The 18,281-nt window shown below is 41.0% G+C and overlaps 1 protein-coding gene across 1 annotated transcript in view; it reads left to right on the forward strand.

Moving 5' to 3' along the window:
• Positions 1-18,281, forward strand: part of TXNRD3 (thioredoxin reductase 3) — a 79,357-nt gene that overhangs the window by 38,266 nt on the left and 22,810 nt on the right. The window contains exons 8-13 of the mRNA XM_007097388.3: positions 2,189-2,331; positions 4,563-4,678; positions 5,658-5,883; positions 7,549-7,641; positions 14,358-14,434; positions 15,504-15,660. Of these exons, the coding sequence (XP_007097450.2) occupies positions 2,189-2,331; positions 4,563-4,678; positions 5,658-5,883; positions 7,549-7,641; positions 14,358-14,434; positions 15,504-15,660 (812 nt within the window). The remainder of the gene's footprint in view (positions 1-2,188; positions 2,332-4,562; positions 4,679-5,657; positions 5,884-7,548; positions 7,642-14,357; positions 14,435-15,503; positions 15,661-18,281) is intronic.

Here is an 18,281-nt window from a genome sequence, read left to right on the forward strand (position 1 = left end):
TAGGATATGAGGACATGTGCCACTGTGGAGAGGCTCATCACTGCTGGGTCATTACCTTCTGGGCTCAGGGTGTGAGGGTCGGGTAACTTAGCGACCACAGTGACCCTCTGGATTGCAAGATCTTAGGAGACTTTGCTGCATATTGACATCCTAGAGGGAAAGATATGATATCCAGGCCATGAACTCGCTGGATACATTCCTGATGAGTACTGAGGGCTTTCTTGAGAGTGTTGGCTAGGGTGAGTCACCAGACGGGACCTGAGGATGAACCCAGCAGACTGGGTTTGCCTTCGGGAATCTCTTCCAGTTTGATGGGAGCCCCGGGCTGGCCTCTGTGTATTATAAGCATGGTGCTGCACGGAGACCGGTTTCTCCTTTGGGAACTAGCATCAGCAGACAAGGTGGATGAACACCAGGAAATAAATCCCATCTAGAAGATCCAGGATGACAAGAAATTCCGATTCCAACAGCTCCTGCTCCATGTCCAATAGGAAATGAGCAAACGTTGTGATACACATGGTGGGCAGCGGTGAGCACTAACCACACCGATTATAAAGCAGCGTAGGGTCTTGGCTCTCATAAAACCACCTCCAGGTGAACTGACAGGGAGGGGCCCAGGCAGGGCTGGTCAGGAGGATGTGTGGTGCTCGCTGACCTGAGACCCGCTTCTCTTCACATCCGGGGTGCCGTGTGCACCAGGCCTCCTGGAGTGCAAGAGTGGCCGTGGGGTGCTCCTGAATGATAATCTTCCTGCCTTGTGATGTTTTGGACTGGTTTCCCCATTCTCCTCTCCATGGATGTTTTTCTTCTTTTCAGACGTTTTGCTTATGTTTTGTAATATTAAAGAGAAAGAAGTATAAACCGTAACTGGCCTGAAAAAGATTGAAGTCTTGCGTTCCCTTCTTTTCTTTTTTTTTAATAATTTTTTTTTAATGTTTACTTATTATTGAGAGACAGACAGAGAGAGTGTGAGCAGGGGAGGGGGCAGAGAGAGGGGGAGACACAGAATCCGAAACAGGCTCCAGGCTCTGAGCTGTCAGCACAGAGCCTGATGCGGGGCTCGAACTCACGAACCGCGAGATCATGACCTGAGCCGAAGTCGGACACTTAACCAACTGAGCCACCTAGGCATCCCTTGCGTTTACTTCTTGATTGTTTTTTTTTTTAATAATTTATTTAGTTTTTAATTTACATCCAAGTTAGCATCTAGTGCAACAATGATTTCAGGAGTAGATTCCTTAATGCCTCTGACCCATTTAGCCCATCCCCCCTCCAGTAACCCTGTTTGTTCTCCATATTTAAGAGTCTCTTATGTTTTGTCCCCCTCCCTGTTTTTATATTATTTTTGCTTCCCTTCCCTTATGTTCATCTGTTTTGTATGTATATACACCACGTCTTCTTTATCCATTCATCCGTTGATGGACACTTGGGCTCTTTCCATACTCTGGCCATTGTTGACAGTGCTTCTATAAACACTGGGCTGCATGTGTCCCTTCGAAACAGCACACCTGTATCCTGTGGATAAATACCTAGTAGTGCAATTGCTGGGTCGTGGGGTAGTTCTATTTTTCGTTTTTTGAGGAACCTCCATACTGTTTTCCAGAGTGACCGCACCAGTTTGCATTCTCATACTTCTTGATTCGTAAAGCAGTACACAGTATGGCTTCCATGTGGTTGTATATGATTGAGCATTAAAAATAAAATCCAAAACAAATAAATAAATAAATAAAAATAAAATAAAATAAAATCCACTTTATATATATACAATGGAGTATTATTCGGCAATCAAAAAGAATGAAATCTTGCCATTTGCGACTACGTGGATGGAACTGGAGGGTATTATGCTAAGTGAAATTAGTCAGAGAAAGACAAATATCATATGAGTTCACTCATAGGAGGGCTTTTAGACACAGAACAGATGAGCACAAGGGATGGGAAGCAAAAATAATATAAAAACAGGAGGGAGGGGGACAAAACATAAGAGATTCTTAAATCTGGAGAACAGACAGAGGGTTGCTAGAGGGGTTGTGGGAGGGGGGATGGGCTAAATGGGGAAGGGGCATTAAGGAATCTACTCCTGAAATCATTGGTGCACTATATGCTAACTAACTTGGATGTAAATTGAAAAAATAAATAAAAATAAAAATAGAATCCATTTTATGCCTTCACTCTGATTATTTATTTTCAGTGAAACACAACTGGGAGACCATGACAGAAGCAATTCAGAACCACATCAGCTCTCTAAACTGGGGCCATAGGTTGTCCTTGAGGGAAAAGTCTGTGGACTATGTCAATTCCTATGGAGAATTTGTTGAACATCATAGAATAAAGGTACTGTTTGTTCATTGCTTTTCTTTACTGTTGCTGGAACTTGCCTTGATCTAAAAACTCCACATTGCATGTTAAGGGCTGTCGCTGATGTATGCACACACACGGCCTCGAGTGCACTCGCTTCTTCCCCAGTGTTGTTGATTCCACACGCCCTGCCGAATTGAAGGAATTGCCTTTCGAGAGAGCCCTTAATTTGAGGTTATTATTTGCCTTTTGATTTTATTACTATCTTAAAAGAAAACGTTTAGACTAGGTAGTTCAAAGTTTAAAAGACTAAAACTAAAAATTTTAGCAACATAATTCTTTTTTACAATGAAACCTTGGGTGGGGGGGGGGATGGGAAAAATTGAATAAGTAAGTCACAGGGATAAAAGGTACAGCCTGGAGAATAGAATAGAATAGCATGGTGTTGTATGGGGATCGATGGCAGCGACACTGGTGGTGAGCACAGTGTAACCCATGGACTTGTGGAATTGCTGTGTTGTACACCTGAAACTAATGTGACATTGTGTGTCAGTGGTACTTCAGTAAAAATATAATGATTAAAAAGTAAGAATAAAATGAAACCTTAACCAGGACTCCAATATATTATTCATAAAAGCATTAATAAAAGTAGCACGAAAAGGAGCATATTTTATAATTTTGTAATGTTTACGTTTCGTAAGATCGTCACGTAAGGAAAATGAGATCATTTTGATGAACACAAAAATTTTAAATTGGAGTTATAAAAGACCATATAACCCTCAACACCTAGTTTTCTTTTGAACTCTGCTTTCATAGCCCAGTGTGCAGTGTTCTTGGTGGGATCTGAGGTTATTTTGTAGTCCTTCGTTATCTCTGGAAAGGTATGAGGTGGTCCACTCAAAGCCGCCCCTTTTGAACCCACACGCAGTCCAATTTGAATTCCATCAGTCACATGAAACATAACAGAAATATGGGTCGGGTAGTTTCATTTCTCAGATTGTGACATGCCTAGCACATTTGGTTGAATAGAAGCCTGTCGTTCACAACCGTAGCTGCCTCTTGCATGCTTCCTCATTTACTGATAATCAGTGTCTGCTCAGTTAATTTCAGGTTTCTGTCCCTCCACCCCCACAGCCTGCGCTTGTCTGTCTCTTTTCGGACCCACCTGAGCAGGTGGCTGTCTCCAGGGGGCCCGGCCTCCATCCCACTATTTAAACCACCTTCTTGGGGCGCCTGGGTGGCTCAGTCGGTTAAGCGTCTGACTTCGGCTCAGGTCATGATCTTGTGGTCTGTGAGTTCGAGCCCCGCGTCGGGCTCTGTGCTGACTGCTCTGTGCTGACTGCTCAGAGCCTGGAACCTGTTTCAGATTCTGTGTCTCCCTCTCTCTCTGACCCTCCCCCGTTCATGCTCTGTCTCTCTCTGTCTCAAAAATAAAATAAACGTTAAAAAAAATTAAAAAAAAATAAACCACCTTCTTGTTTAAACACCTTCATCGGTTTTTGAATTTTTTTGATGAAAATGTATTTATGAATTATGTAATTGAAAATATGCCAACAATAAATAACCTTTGCTGGTTCCCCAAAGCCGAAATCTTTAAATATATATATTTTTAATGTCTATTCATTTTTGAGAGATAGGGCACGAACAGGGGAGGGGCGGAGAGAGGGGGAGACACGGAATCCGAAGCAGGCTCCAGGCTTTGAGTTGTTAGCACAGAGCCCGACGCAGGGCTGGAACCCACGAACCGTGAGATCATGACCTGAGATGAAGTCTGACACTCAACCAAGTGAGCCACCCAGGCACCCCCATAGCCAAAATCTTTAGAATGGCATATAAATGTGTTCACATTTGGCACTAATCTATTTCCCTTCGCCGTGACACAAACCCGCCTTTCCTGCCACTTTCTGGCCACTTGCTGTTTCCCAGACACCAGCCGCTTTCAGGCCTGTGGGCTTTTTATATGCCCTGTTCTCTCTGTGGATTTCCATTCTTCCCAGATCATTTCACTTTCTTGTCTCCACTTGAAATATCACCACTTTTGAAGCGTCCTTGGCTAGCTTTGCAGCCTACTTCCACTGGGCTCTTCTGGTTGATGTTTTGTAAAGACTTCTCTTTTCTATGTTGGTGTTCATCGCCCTGCGTTATTAGTTTTACACGTCCGCTCCTGTTGGATGGGAAGGTCTGTAAGGGTCGTAACTGGTTGTCCAGAGTGTCTCATACTCTACAGTGTGTGTGGAAAAGGTGATATTTACTTTCCTCTCTTCCAGGCAACCAATAGAAAAGGACAGGAAACTTCCTACACGGCTGCAAAATTTGTCATAGCAACAGGCAAAAGGCCACGGTATTTAGGAATCCAAGGAGATAAAGAGTACTGCATTACTAGGTAAGATTAGATAGGCAGTTGTAACTGGAAGTTGCGTTACGTTTATGTTTCCAATTTGTTTAGTCTCTGATATTGTTTCACAGAAGATTTGAATTGATGACACATAAAAAGTATAACACAAGAAGCTAAGTGGTTAACATCACGAAGCCAAGGGAAAATAATGCTAGGTGAAGTCCAAACTGTGGGACAAATACAGGCTGTATGATTCTAGGTGATTGCTCATCGAGGTCTGGGAATTTCGTGGAGGCCAAAGCAAGGAAGGGAATGCAAATAGCTTTAGTGTTTAGTGTCTATATGATAATGAACCAGTGGATCAGGAGAAGCGTGGCTGTTCTTAATACTGAGATTTCACAGTAACTATCCCTGGATGGTCATAAAGAGGACATTGTATAACACATTATGGTACAATGACTTTCAAACTTTTTTGAGCAGATGCACATTAAGAAATGCATTTTTCGTTGTACTCTTCAGATTTACACACACACACACTCAAACCATGTTTCTTATCAGGTATAATGTTGTCTAATGTTTTCTATTCTGTTTCATTTTTAAAATACCTTCACTTGTGATCCACTAATTTGATTTTGAAAGAACTACTGTGGACACTATTATAAACTCCAAAAGGCTGATTCTGTCCGTGTTTCTTCCTTCAAACACCACGCTGCAATGCAGCCAGACCTCTACACATTGAAACCTAAATAATTCGTTTCATTTAAAAAAATGGTTTTTTTAGATTTATTTATTTTTGAGAGACAGAGCGCAAGTGGGGGAGGGGCAGAGAGAGATGGAGACACAGAATCCGAAGCAGGCTCCAGGCTCCGAGCTGTCAGCACAGAGCCTGATGCGAGGCTCGAACCCACGAACCATGAGATCACGACCTGAGCTGTAGTCGGACGCCCAACCGACTGAGCCACCCAGGTGCCCCTATAACTCGTTTCATTTTTATTGCCTGGGCGTTCCTCTTGTTTTTATTTTTCAGTGACGACCTTTTTTCTCTACCTTATTGCCCTGGCAAAACATTAGTAGTGGGTGCGTCTTATGTTGCTCTGGAATGTGCAGGAGTTCTTAATGGCCTTGGCTTAGATGTCACGGTTATGGTGCGCTCAGTCCTTCTTCGGGGCTTTGATCAAGAAATGGCAGAGAGAGTGGGCTCCTACATGGAACAACATGGTGTTAAGTTCTTAAGAAAATTCATACCTGTGATGGTAAGTCTGAAAGGCATTCGGAAATTCCTTTTATTTTTAGTTTTTTACTCTCTCTTTAGTTATTTTATTCTACTGGTCCTTAATTCATTTCATGAAATAAATTAGTCTGTACTCATAAGACACCTTAAAGTTAGTGTACCCACCTCCTGGTCTACAGAACTGACCTCCACGTGTCCCACCGTCCTCCCCCCATCCTTGCCCCCATACAGGAAGGTGTCCTTGTTCCTCTCAGGCCCTTGTGTATTTTCTCACTGTCTCTCACTTTCCCAGGGATGCCCCATCTTCAGTTAGCTGTCCCCCCCCCACCCCCTGCGTTTCCCACCTGTGTCTCTGCTCTTTAAACAAATGAGCCTTCCCTGCTCCTCTCTGCCCTTCTGGCTGGGTCCCCATGTTTCTTTTCCTGTTTATAAGGAGACTTCTGGTTTCTTGCCTCCATTTTCCAGTTCAGCCAACTCTCAGCTGCTTCTATCCTTGTTAACTGCTTTGAAATTGCGTGTTGGGGGGGCGCCTGGGTAGCTCAGTCGGTTAAGCGTCCGACTTCAGCTCAGGTCACGATCTCGCGGTCCGCGAGTTCGAGCCCCGCATCGGGCTCTGGGCTGATGGCTCAGAGCCTGGAGCCTGCTTCCGATTCTGTGCCTCCCTCTCTCTCTGCCCCTCCCCCGTTCATGCTCTGTCTCTGTCTCAAAAATAAATAAACATTAAAAAAAAAAAAGAAATTGCGTGTTGGGGTCTGTGGCACACTCCATGCCGTCAAAGCCAATGGTCACATCTCTGTCCTTATGTGATAGGCTTCTGGGTAGCATTTGTGAAATTGACATGCCTTCTGTTTGAAATATTGTCCTTTTTCTTTTTAAATCTTTTTTAATGTTTATTCATTTTTGAGAGACAGAGAAAGCATGAGTTGGGGAGGAGCAGAGAGAAGGGGAGACACAGCATCTGAAGCAGGCTCCAGGCTCTGAGCTGTCAGCACAGAGCCTGACACGGGGCTCGAACCCACGAACCGCGAGATCATGACCTGAGCCAAAGTCAGATGCTTAACCGACTGGGCCACCCAGGCCCCCAAAACATTCTCCTTTCTTGACCTTCCTGGTCCCACAACCTGGGGTTCCGCATCTCCTTGACCTGTAAATGTCAGAGCACCTGCTCCCTCTTCTCTTCTCTGCTCATTTTACCTGGGCAGTCCTCGTTAGGTCCGTACTTTATTGTCTCGATGGTATAATGGCTCTCAGATTTATATATCCTGCTCAGGCCTCTCTCCTGAACTCCACACCCATTTGTCCATTTGGCTGTGGGATATCTCCGCTTGAATTCCTCATAAGCATTTCAAATTTATTAAGACAAAAATGAAATTCTTGATTTTCTTCCTAAATGTATTCCCCAGCTCATCTTTCGGGCCTATCTCAGTAGTCAGTAAGTGGTGCTATAGTCTATGCGATTTATTAAGCCAACACCTACAAAGCATCCCTCACTCCTTTTATGTTACCACCAACTAGTCCATTAATGTAGTCTTACCTCCAAACTGTATTTTGTGACAGTCCTTTCTTTCTCTGTCTTTACCTGGTCCAAAAACCTAAACGCACACACACATACACGTGTGTGCACCCTATGACCCATTTATTTTCTGTCACGTTTACACGGAGTCATTACGTGTTTTATCCTTACCAGGTTCAACAGTTGGAGAAAGGGTCACCTGGAAAGCTGAAAGTTGTGGCTAAATCCACCAAAGGGCCAGAAACTATTGAAGGAGTATATAATACAGTAAGTTTTTATTTTATAAGCATTAAGTGGGTAAACACGCTCATAAATTAGCACAGGTGAAGTGTATGGGAAAATTCTACCAGTTTAACTTTTTTTTCTTTTGGTTCTCTCTCAGACTATAATAAGTACAGCAGGTAGTTGAGCTGTTGACATTTGGTAGTTTTCACTGTACATGAAAAATACCCTAAGAAAACATATAAGTAGGTGTAATTATGCATAGAACAAAATCTGGAAGCAGGTATACCTGACTTACTTCTGGGGCATTAGATATCTTCTACATTTGGGCATTTGAATAGTTTCAATAAAAATTCAATATATATCTCATCACTTCTCGGCCTTTTGGCTAAGGTCAAGTGTAAAAATTGAATATATCTTACAATCAGAAACAGCAATAAAGATCTTGTTGTTTTGAAAAACAATATAAAATCTGCAAACAGTGTGAATAGTCCATGGACTATATTGGGTGGCAACAGTTCTAATTTAAACTGATGATATTTGGATGTCAACATTTCTTTTACATACTATAGTTTAGAGTTTTAACCTAAATGATACGTTTATGTTTTATATACTCATATAGTCATGATTATTTTGAGCTAAAAATGTAAACAATATGGGGAGAATCAACAAAGTCAAAAAATAAATAAGAAAATAAACAAATCAACCCCAGTTAAGATTTCTGTTAGAGTTGCATTAGATATATAAATCAATCTAATTTTTTTGCAATATTCAGTCCTCTGATCCATGAATATATCTGCTTTTTTTTAAATTAAAAAACACTTTTAATGTTTATTTTTGAGAGAGACAGAGAGAGAGAAAGCGAGCAAAAGCAGGGGAGGGGCCGAGATAGAGGGAGACACAGAATCTGAAGCGGGCTCCAGACTCCTAGCTGTCAGCACAGAGCCCGACACGAGCCTCTAACTCAGGAACCGTGAAATCATGACCTGAGCCAAAGTCGGACGTTTAACCAACTGAGCCACCTAGACGCCCCTAAATCTGCTCTTTGCCTTTTTATTTCTTTTTTTGCATAAGTGCCCTAGCAAGGACCTCCAAGAAATGCCAAGTGGCATTCTTGTCTTGTTCTCAGTATTGAAAGTTTTCAGTGTTTCATCATTAAAGACTAATGTTTTCTGCAGGATTTTGTTAGATATTATTAATTAAGTGAAAGAACTTCTTTTTCTTGTTTGCCAAGGGTTGTTTGGTTATTTCTTTTTTGTTTTTTAAAAATCATGAGTGGATGTTTGATTGTACCACTTTCTTTTGTAGCTATGGATCAAAACTTTTTTTCTTTAATCTGTTTATGTGTTGAATTACATCAGTTTTCTAACATTCAGTCAAGTCTGTATTCCTGGTATAAACCCAGCTTGGTAATGGTTCTTTTTGTATATTGTTAGATTTGGTTATTTAGAATTTTTACATTTATATTCATGAATCATATTGGCTTATACTTTTCCTTTCATATGTTGAGCTTTTCAGATTCGGGTAGCAAGGTTGTTCTGGCTCATGAAAACAGTTTGGAGTGTATTACCTCTTTCTCTATTCTCTGGAAGCATGTTTATAATATTAGAATTGGTTCTTCGTCTGATAGAATTCACTGATGCAACCATCTGGGCCTAGAATTTTCTGTAAAAATTTTTTTTAATGTTTATTTATTTTTGAGAAAGAGACAGAGCGTGAATTGGGGAAAGGCAGAGAGAGGGAGACACAGAATCCGAAGCAGGCTCCAGGCTCTGAGCTGTCAGCACAGAGTCCGATATGGTGCTCGAACTCATGAACTGTGAGATCATGACCTGAGCCGAAGTTGGGCGCTTAACCAACTGAGCCACCTAGGTACCCCTAAGGCCTAGAATTTTCTATACATATATATATATTTGACCAGTGATTCCATTTCTTTAACAGTCGTACAGCTTTTACGGCCTTCTATTTTTAAAAAAACTTTTAAATTTTATTGATTTATTTATTTTTAAAATTTACATCCAAATTAGTTAGCATATAGTGCAACAATGATTTCAGGAGTAGATTCCTTTGTGCTCCTTACCAATTTAGCCCATCCGCCCTCTGACACCCCCTCCTGTAACCCTCTGTTTATTCTCCATATTTATGAGTCTCTTATGTTTTGTACTCCTCCCTGTTTTATATTATTTTTGTTTCCCTTCCCTTATGTTCATCTGTTTTGTCTCTTAAAGTCCTCATCTGAGTGAAGTCATATGATATTTGTCTTTCTCTGACTGACTAATTTCACTTAGCATAATACCCTCCAGTTGCGTCCATGTAGTTGCAAGTGGCAAAATTTCATTCTTTTTGATTGCTGAGTAATGCTTCATTGTATGTATATACCACATCTTCTTTATCCATTCATCCATCGATGGACATTTGGGCTCTTTCCATACTTTGGCTATTGTTGATAGTGCTGCTCTAAACATGGGGGTGCATGTGTCCCTTCGAAACAGCACACCTGTATCCCTTGGATAAATACCTAGTAGTGCCATTGCTGGGTCGTAGAGTAGTTCTATTTTTAGTTTTTTGAGGAACCTCCATACTGTTTTCCAGAGGGGCTGCACCAGCTTGCATTCCCGCCAACAATGCAAAAGAGATTCTCTTTCTCCACATCTCGCCAACATCTGTTGTTGCCTGAGTTGTTAATGTTAGCTATTCTGACAGCTGTGAGGTGGTATCTCATTGTGGTTTTGATTTGTATTTCCCTGATGATGAGTGAAGTTGAGCATTTTTTCATGTGTTGGCCATCTGGATGTCTTCTTTGGAGAAGTGTCTATTCATGTCTTTTGCTCATTTCTTTACTGGACTACTTGTTTTTTGGGTGTTGAGTTGGATAAGTTCTTTGTAGATTTTGGATACTGACCCTTTATCTGATATGTCATTTGCAAATATGTTCTCCCATTCTGTCGGTGGCCTTCTCGTTTTGCTGATTGTTTCCTTCGCTGTGCAGAAGCTTTTGATTTTGATGAGGTCCCAGTGGTTCATTTTTACTTTTGTTTCCCTTGCCTTCTGACACTTGTTGAGTAAGAAGTTACTGTGGCCAAGATCGAAGAGATTTTTGCCTGCTTGTTTCTCTAGGATTTTGATGGCTTCCTATCTTATGTTTAGGTCTTTCATCCATTTTGAGTTTAGTTTTGTGTCTGGTGTAAGAAAGTGGTCCAGGTTCATTTTTCTGCATGTCGCTGTCCAGTTTTCCCAGCACTGCTTGTTAAAGAGACTGTCTTTATTCCATTGGATATTCTTTCCTGCTTTGTCAAAGATTAGTTGGCCATATGTTTGTGGGTCCATTTCTGGGTTCTCTATTCTGTTCCATTGATCTGAGCATCTGTTCTTGTGCCATATTTTTTTCTTGAGTTACTTTAGATTGGTTCTGTTTTTCTAGGAATTAGTTCATTTCCTCTGAGTTATCGAATATATTGGTATAAAGTTATTCACAGTATCTAAATTTGTAAATTGTTTACTTTGTAATAAGGTGTAATTTACATGTGGTGAAGTGCCCATATCTTAGATGTACAGTTCAGTCAATTTTGACAAATGCACATGTTCATCTAATCCATACTCATTTGAAGGTCACAGACTATTTGTGTGAGTTTAGAGAGCTCTCCAGTGTCCCTTCCCACTCCTTGACCCAAACAACCCTGTTCTGATTCTGTCACCGTAGACTAGTTTTGCCTAGCCTAGATGTCACAGAAATGGGACTATATGGTATGTACTCCTCGTATTCATCCATGTTGTTGTTTCTTCTCATTGTATGATTATGTGAATATAAAATTACGGGTGTGCCAGTTTGTTCATTTTCCTGTGGATGGACACTTAGGCTGCTTGCAGTTTGGGGTATTGGGGTAAAACTGCTGCGAAGATTTCTTGTGTAAGGTCTTGTGGACGTATATCGTCATATCTCACGGGTAAACACCTACAAGTGTAATTAATCGGCCATGGGATAGTTTCTATGTTTAACTTTTTGAGAAACTGCCAAACAGCTTCTAAATGAATGAATCACTTTATATCTCCACCAGCTATGTGTGTGAGTCTCAGTTGTCTCATGTCCTCAACGTTCGGGCTTATCCGGCTTTTTCATTTTAGCCATTCTGGTGCGTGTGTGGTGGTGTCTTCTCATGGTTCTAATTTGCGTCTTCCTGGTGACTAATGATGTTGAGCAACTTTTCATATGCCCACGGGCCATTTATATTTTTTCTGTTATGAAGTATCTGCTCGAGTCTTTGGTCCATTTTTTAAAAAAAATTTTTAATGTTTATGTTTGAGAGATAGGGAGACACAGAATCCGAAGCAGGCTCCAGGCTCTGAGCTGTCGGCACAGAGCCTGACGTGGGGCTCAAACCCACAAACTGTGAGATCATGACCTGAGCTGAAGTCAATGCCTAACTGACTGAACCACCCAGGCACCCCAAGTCTTTGGTCCATTTTGTTGTTGTTGTTGTTACTTGAATTTTTATTCTTGAATTGAAGGAGTTTTGTATGTATCTTGGATACACTCAGGTTTCAGGTAGATGTATTATGAATATTTTCTTCCCATCTGTGACTTTCCTATTTATTTTTTTACAGTATCTTTTGATGAGCAGTAGTTTTAAAGTTTTTATGGAGTCCAGTTCATCAGTGTTTTGCTTTATGGTTAATGCCTTCCGTGTGCTCTCAGAAATCCCTAAAGGTCATGAAACGATTCTCCTACATTTTCTTCTTGCAGCTTTGTAGTTTTCTCTTTTATGTTCAAGTCTGTAATACACCTTGAATTTTTGTTTATAGTATGAAGTGGGAATATGGGTTCTTTTTCTTCCATATGGGTTTCCAGTACCATTTGTTGAGACTTCCCTTTTTCCCCTGAGTTGCTCTGGTGCCTTTATTGAAATCATCTGACCATTTAACTGTGGATCTGTTTCTGCACCCTTCATCCCATTGATCATTTGTCTGCTTTCACCACACTGTTTTGAGTATTGAAGCTTTTTAACAAATTTTAGAACAGGTAGAGTAAGTCCTCCAGCTTTGTTTAGGTCCTTTACAGTTCTGTATCACTTTTAAAAACAGCTTGTCAATTTCTACCAGAAAAAAATCCTGCTGGGACTTTGATTGGGATTATATTGATTATATAGATCAGTTTGGAATAACTGACCATCTTAACAGTATTGAGTTTTCCAGTGCGTGAACTTCATAGGTCTTTCCATTTATTTATGTACTCTGTAGTTTCTCTTGGCAATATTTTATTATTTTGCTCTAGAGGTCTTCCATGTAGTTTGCTAAATTTATCCCTAAAGATTTCACGTTTTTAAGCTTTTATAAAATGGTATTTAAAATTTTTAAATTCATAGCATTTAGTTGGTAGCATATACAAATGCGAGTGATTTTTGCACATTGGCCTTATTATAGATTCTTGGGCTTAATGTCCACATATAAAGCCAGTTTTGTTCTTCTTTTCAATCTACTTGCTTTTTCTTTTTCTTGCCTTGTTGCACTTGCTAAGTCCTGCAGGACAACATTGAATAGAAACTGAGGGTAAATATCTTTATCTTGCTACAAGGTGAAGCATTCAGTCTTTCATCATTGCTAGGATGTAAGCTGTAGATTTTATTTTATTTTTTTACCAATGCCTTCTTTCAGGTCGGGGAAGTTTTCTTTTATTTTTAATCTTCTGAGGATTAAATTAAAATCCTCAAAAGGCGTTAAATTTTGTCAAATTCCTTTCCCATATGTATTGGTTAATGATTAAATTATTTTCTCCATTAATTGGCTAATATGATTAATAACATTGATTTTTGCATGTTGAACCAAATTTTCTTTTGGGAGACAAACTCCACTTGGTCATGATCAATTATCCTTTTTCTATATCGCTGTATTTTATTTGCTGACATTTTTTTTTAGGATTCTGCATCTATGTTCGTGAGTATCAGCTTATAATTTTATTTTAATATCCTTGTTTGATTTCTGTATCAGTCGTTTATGCTGGTCTCATAAAAAGGAGTTAGGAAGTGTTCCCTCTTCTTTTTTTGGGGAAAAGTTTGTATATTTAGTATTATTTTTTACTGAAATTTTGAGAGACGTTACCAGCGAAGTCATTTGGGTCTTGAGTTAATTTATGGGAAGTTTACAAATGGTGGATCCAGTTTCTCTAACGAGTGTAGGCTTTGTTCATCTGCTAGGGTTGCCGTAAGATAACATGGCAGGGGAAATTGAGTTTCTTAACATCTCTGGAGGCTGTGAGTCAGATCAAGGGGTCAGCAGGTTTGGTTTCTTCTGAGGCCTCTCTCCGTGGCCTGCAGATGGCACCTTCTCCCTGTGTCCTCAGGTGGTTGCCCCATAGTCTGTGTCTTCTGTCTCCCAATCCTGTGTTTTTATAAGGACACCAGTCATATTGGATTAGGGCCCCTCACCCCAACGGCCTCATTTTGCCTTAATTCTTTAATCGCCCTGTCTTCAAACACATTACATTCTGAGGCACTGGAGGTTAAGATAAAACACGTGAATTTGTGGGGGGCGGGGGCGGGGACATAAGTTAGCACATGACATAGAGTTACTTAGATTTGCATGTGTGTGAGTTGGTTGAACAGTATTTCAAGGAATCTATTTCATCTAAACTGAGGAAATGATTTTGGCACAGCGTGTTCATAACATTCTACTATCCTTTTAATGTCTGAAAGATCTCTAGTGATGTTCCAAACCTCTCTCATTCCTGATATTGACAATTTGTGGTTTTGATCTGGCTCTAAATATAGGTTTTGTTAGCAATTGGTCGTGACTCTTGCACGAGGAAAATGGGCTTGGATAAGATTGGTGTCAAAATCAACAAGAAGTGAGTACACATGGGATCATTGCACTGTGGCTGCACAAAGCAAAATGTTTCTACAGACCACCTCTTGGAAATTCCCATTTAGTTATTAAGATGCAAAGTGTTAATGCTTTAAGTTTATTTCACAGTAAGTATTGTGCAAGTATTTGTTTGTTTGTTTACCATTTTATTTATTTTTTTTAATTTACATCCAAGTTAGTTAGCATTTAGTGCCACAATGATTTCAGGAGTAGATTCCTTAATGCCTCTTCCCCATTTAGCCCATCCCCCCTCCCACAACCCCTCCAGTAACCCTGTTTGTTCTCCATATTTAAGAGTCTCTGATGTTTTGTCCTGCTCCCCGTTTTTATATTACTTTTGCTTCCCTTCCCTTATGTTCATCTGTTTTGTATCTTAAAGTCCTCATCTGAGTGAAGTCATATAATATTTGTCTTTCTCTGACTAATTTCACTTAGCATAATACCTTCTAGTTCCATCCACGTAGTTGCAAATGGCAAGATTTAATTCTTTTTGTTTGCCGGGTAATACTCCATTGCATATATATACACCACATCTTTATCCATTCATCCATCAATGGACATTTGGGCTCTTTCCATATTTTGGCTATTGTTGATAGTGTCCAGCTCTTTATTAGTATCAGTTTTTTTCATTAATCAGTAATTCTTTATTGTGTGTCTTAAAGAGCTGATACATTAAACAGTGATCTTAAAAAATAAATTGTGGAAATGTATTCATCCACTGTTTGATTTAGAGTGAATTTTTATGTCGTTGGTCAAGCAAGGAGAAAAACTTCAAAGCTCTAAGTGGGACTTGGGGGAAATCTGGAGATATCCTTGGCATCTAGAAAATGAGCGTGGTTTCACCAACCCAAAAGGTGGCTTTTTTGGAGCTGCAGAAACTTATGATTTTAGCCATTGGTGTTATAGACATTGATGCCTGAGGTGCATCACTTCTTGGAGGCAGGTCTTTACACTATGTGTTTAGTCATTTTCTCTTGGAAGAGTTAGTGGTAGTTATGCAGCAGTACGGAGTGAGCCATAATGTATTTTGTTTCCTTCCCAAAATCTGCAAGGACTGGCAAAATACCAGTAAACGATGTGGAACAGACCAATGTGCCCTACGTGTATGCTGTTGGGGATATTCTGGAGGGTAAACTTGAGCTCACACCCGTTGCCATACAGGCAGGCAAGCTGCTGGCTCGAAGACTTTTTGGGGGCTCTTTGGAAAAGGTGAGTTTCCTGCTGTCTTTTTTGAGATGATATCTAAATCAAAATTGCGATTAAAAGAATCAACACTTGTGTGCTTGTTTTGCAAGCAAAGGGTTCCTCACAGATAAATTAGTATTTACTAATGATTTTCAACACATATTGTTTGAGTGCCTGCCGTGTGCAAGATGGCAAGATGTGCAAGATGCTGGGTGATATACGAAGGATTGGCATGGATCCAGTGCCAAAGGGCTTCCCAGGCGGGTGGGGGATTATGAGTAAGGTAAGACAAGGGGCAGTTAGTTGTGACTGATTGGACTGATAAAGGTGTCTCAGGTGGATGGCTGCTGGCCCTGACTTCAGTGCCTGCTGGTGTGTGAACCTGGTCAGGTTGTTTCAAGTCTCTGTGCCTCAGTTTCGCCTCTGCCAAGTGTGACGGAGATGATTCCTACCATGTCCTGCACCTTTCATTGCGTTCGATCAAAGATGTGGTACTGGCTTTGCAGGATGAGTAATTAAAAACTGAGGAAGCACAGGACTGTTCTGGTAAGTAGATAATGCAGAGGCAAGCACAGAGCTCAGCAGGGCTTGGTTTGCTCCAGGACTGAGCAGTCTGTTAGAGTTCCCAACTGGACACATCATGCCCCATTCCATGAGAGCACTCTGGACATGTGCAAGTGTTGGCGGAGGAAGGGCATGGGTGGGGGTGAGGAATGCTAAATGTTCTGTTCCACACGAGGAACTGTCCCTTCCACAATACCTACAGCATTCCAGGAGTGCCTGGGTGGCTCGGTTAAGCATCTGACTTCGGCTCAGGTCATGATCTCTCGGTCTGTGAGTTTGAGTCCCGCATTAGGCTCTGTGCTGACAGCTTGGAGCCTGGAGGCTGCTTCAGATTCTTTGTCTCTCTCTGCCCCTCCCCCACTCACCCTCTAGCTCTCTCTCAAAAATAAACATTAAAAAAATTTATAAAAAAAAAAAATCTCGTGCCACAGTAATGAATTGGAAAGGCCTTCTCTATGCGGTGGGGACTGTTGAGACCTTTATTCCCTCTATCTTTTTGTTTAGAAAGATGTTAAACCACAGGAAGAATAGTAACAATCACCCATATTACCCTTTCTTCCAGATCCCCCCATTATTAATATTTTGCCATCTTGGCTCTCTCTCCTTCTCTGAATATGTATGTGTACATGCGTGTACTTTGTTTTTCCAGAGCTTTTTGAGGTAAGTGGCAGGCATCAGTGACCTTTGGTACCTGTATACTTCAACACACATCTTCTGAGAACAAGGATATTTACTTCCATAACCACAGTTCTCTTATTCTATCTGAGAAATTCAACAAAAATGAAACACTGTTCAGATTTCCTCAGATGTCCATCACATGTGTGCATGTGCACGTGTTTGCTTACCGTGGCACACTCAACTCTTCTGACTCTTAAAGCTCTTTTAGACTGGCGTCGTCCCCCTGCCTTTAATTGTCTGCTTGTTTTGTTTTTCATGACTTTGATTCTTGATGAATTCAGACTGCTTTCCTTGTAGTGTCTCTATCCTGAATTTCTCTGATGGTTTTGCATGATTCAGTTCAGGTGAAGCGTTCTGAGCACACATGCTTTGTAAAGGATGCTGTGTTCTGCTTTTTTATCGCGCCAGATGCCTCGTGAGGTCACGAATGAAGACCTTGAACCTATACATGGAGGCATTGCTAGGATGTGGGTCTGCAGGTGGGGCCTGGGATGCTGAACATACATTGTCACAATGCAGTTAGCATTTCGGGGTGTATGGAGGCAGAGTAGTTGCCTAATGCTCCGAGAAGTCAATCCAGGTGGCTTTGAGGAGCAGTGTGGTTAGGATATGAAGAAAAAGTGAGCATTAAGGTACAGGACCAAAAGGAAGGCTACAGGCAAGACAAGACGAAGTCCAATTCAGTTGGAGGAGATGGTCTAAGATGTGGAAAAAGTGTTTCAGATGAAAGGAAGGAACATTGAGGAATTTCTTCTTCATTATCCTTAATTGTTAGGACACCAGAGACAAAAAGCATCCATTGAGAATAAGCCTCCCCCGTAAGCCGTGGGACACGGGGTCAGTTGCTGGTCAATACAGCCGGCCCTTGAACATCAAGGGTTTGAACTGTGTGGGTCCACTTACAGTGGAGTCTTTTCAGTAAACACAGGACAGTGCTATAGATGTATTTTCTTTTCCTTATGATTTTCTCAATAACATTTTCTTTTCTCTAGCTTACCGTATTGCGAGAATGCAATATCCGATACGTATAACGTAATAACGTGTATTAGTCGACTGTTTGTGTTATTGGTAAGGCTTCCCAGTCAACAGTAGGCTATTCGTAGCTAACTTTTTCGGGGCGGGGTGGGATCAAAAGCCATAGATGGGTTTTTGACTGCATGGAGGTTCAGCACCCCAACCTCCACATTATTCACGGTGCAACTGCAAATGAATCAATGAATATCTGAGGGCCTGAGAGAAGTCCGGAAAGACGAAGGCAGTCCCTGTGGTTATGTGATTTTTCTCTAGCCGTGTGGAAGAAAAGAAAAATCCTGGGCTTACCCATGATTTGTAGGTTAGCAAAACTGAAGTGGTATTAGAGCACATAACTCAAAGATTCTAGGCCCACGTATACCGTCCACCTC

This window comes from Panthera tigris, chromosome A2, assembly GCF_018350195.1.
Source record: "Panthera tigris isolate Pti1 chromosome A2, P.tigris_Pti1_mat1.1, whole genome shotgun sequence".
In the NCBI taxonomy this organism is placed as follows: Eukaryota; Metazoa; Chordata; class Mammalia; order Carnivora; family Felidae; genus Panthera; species Panthera tigris.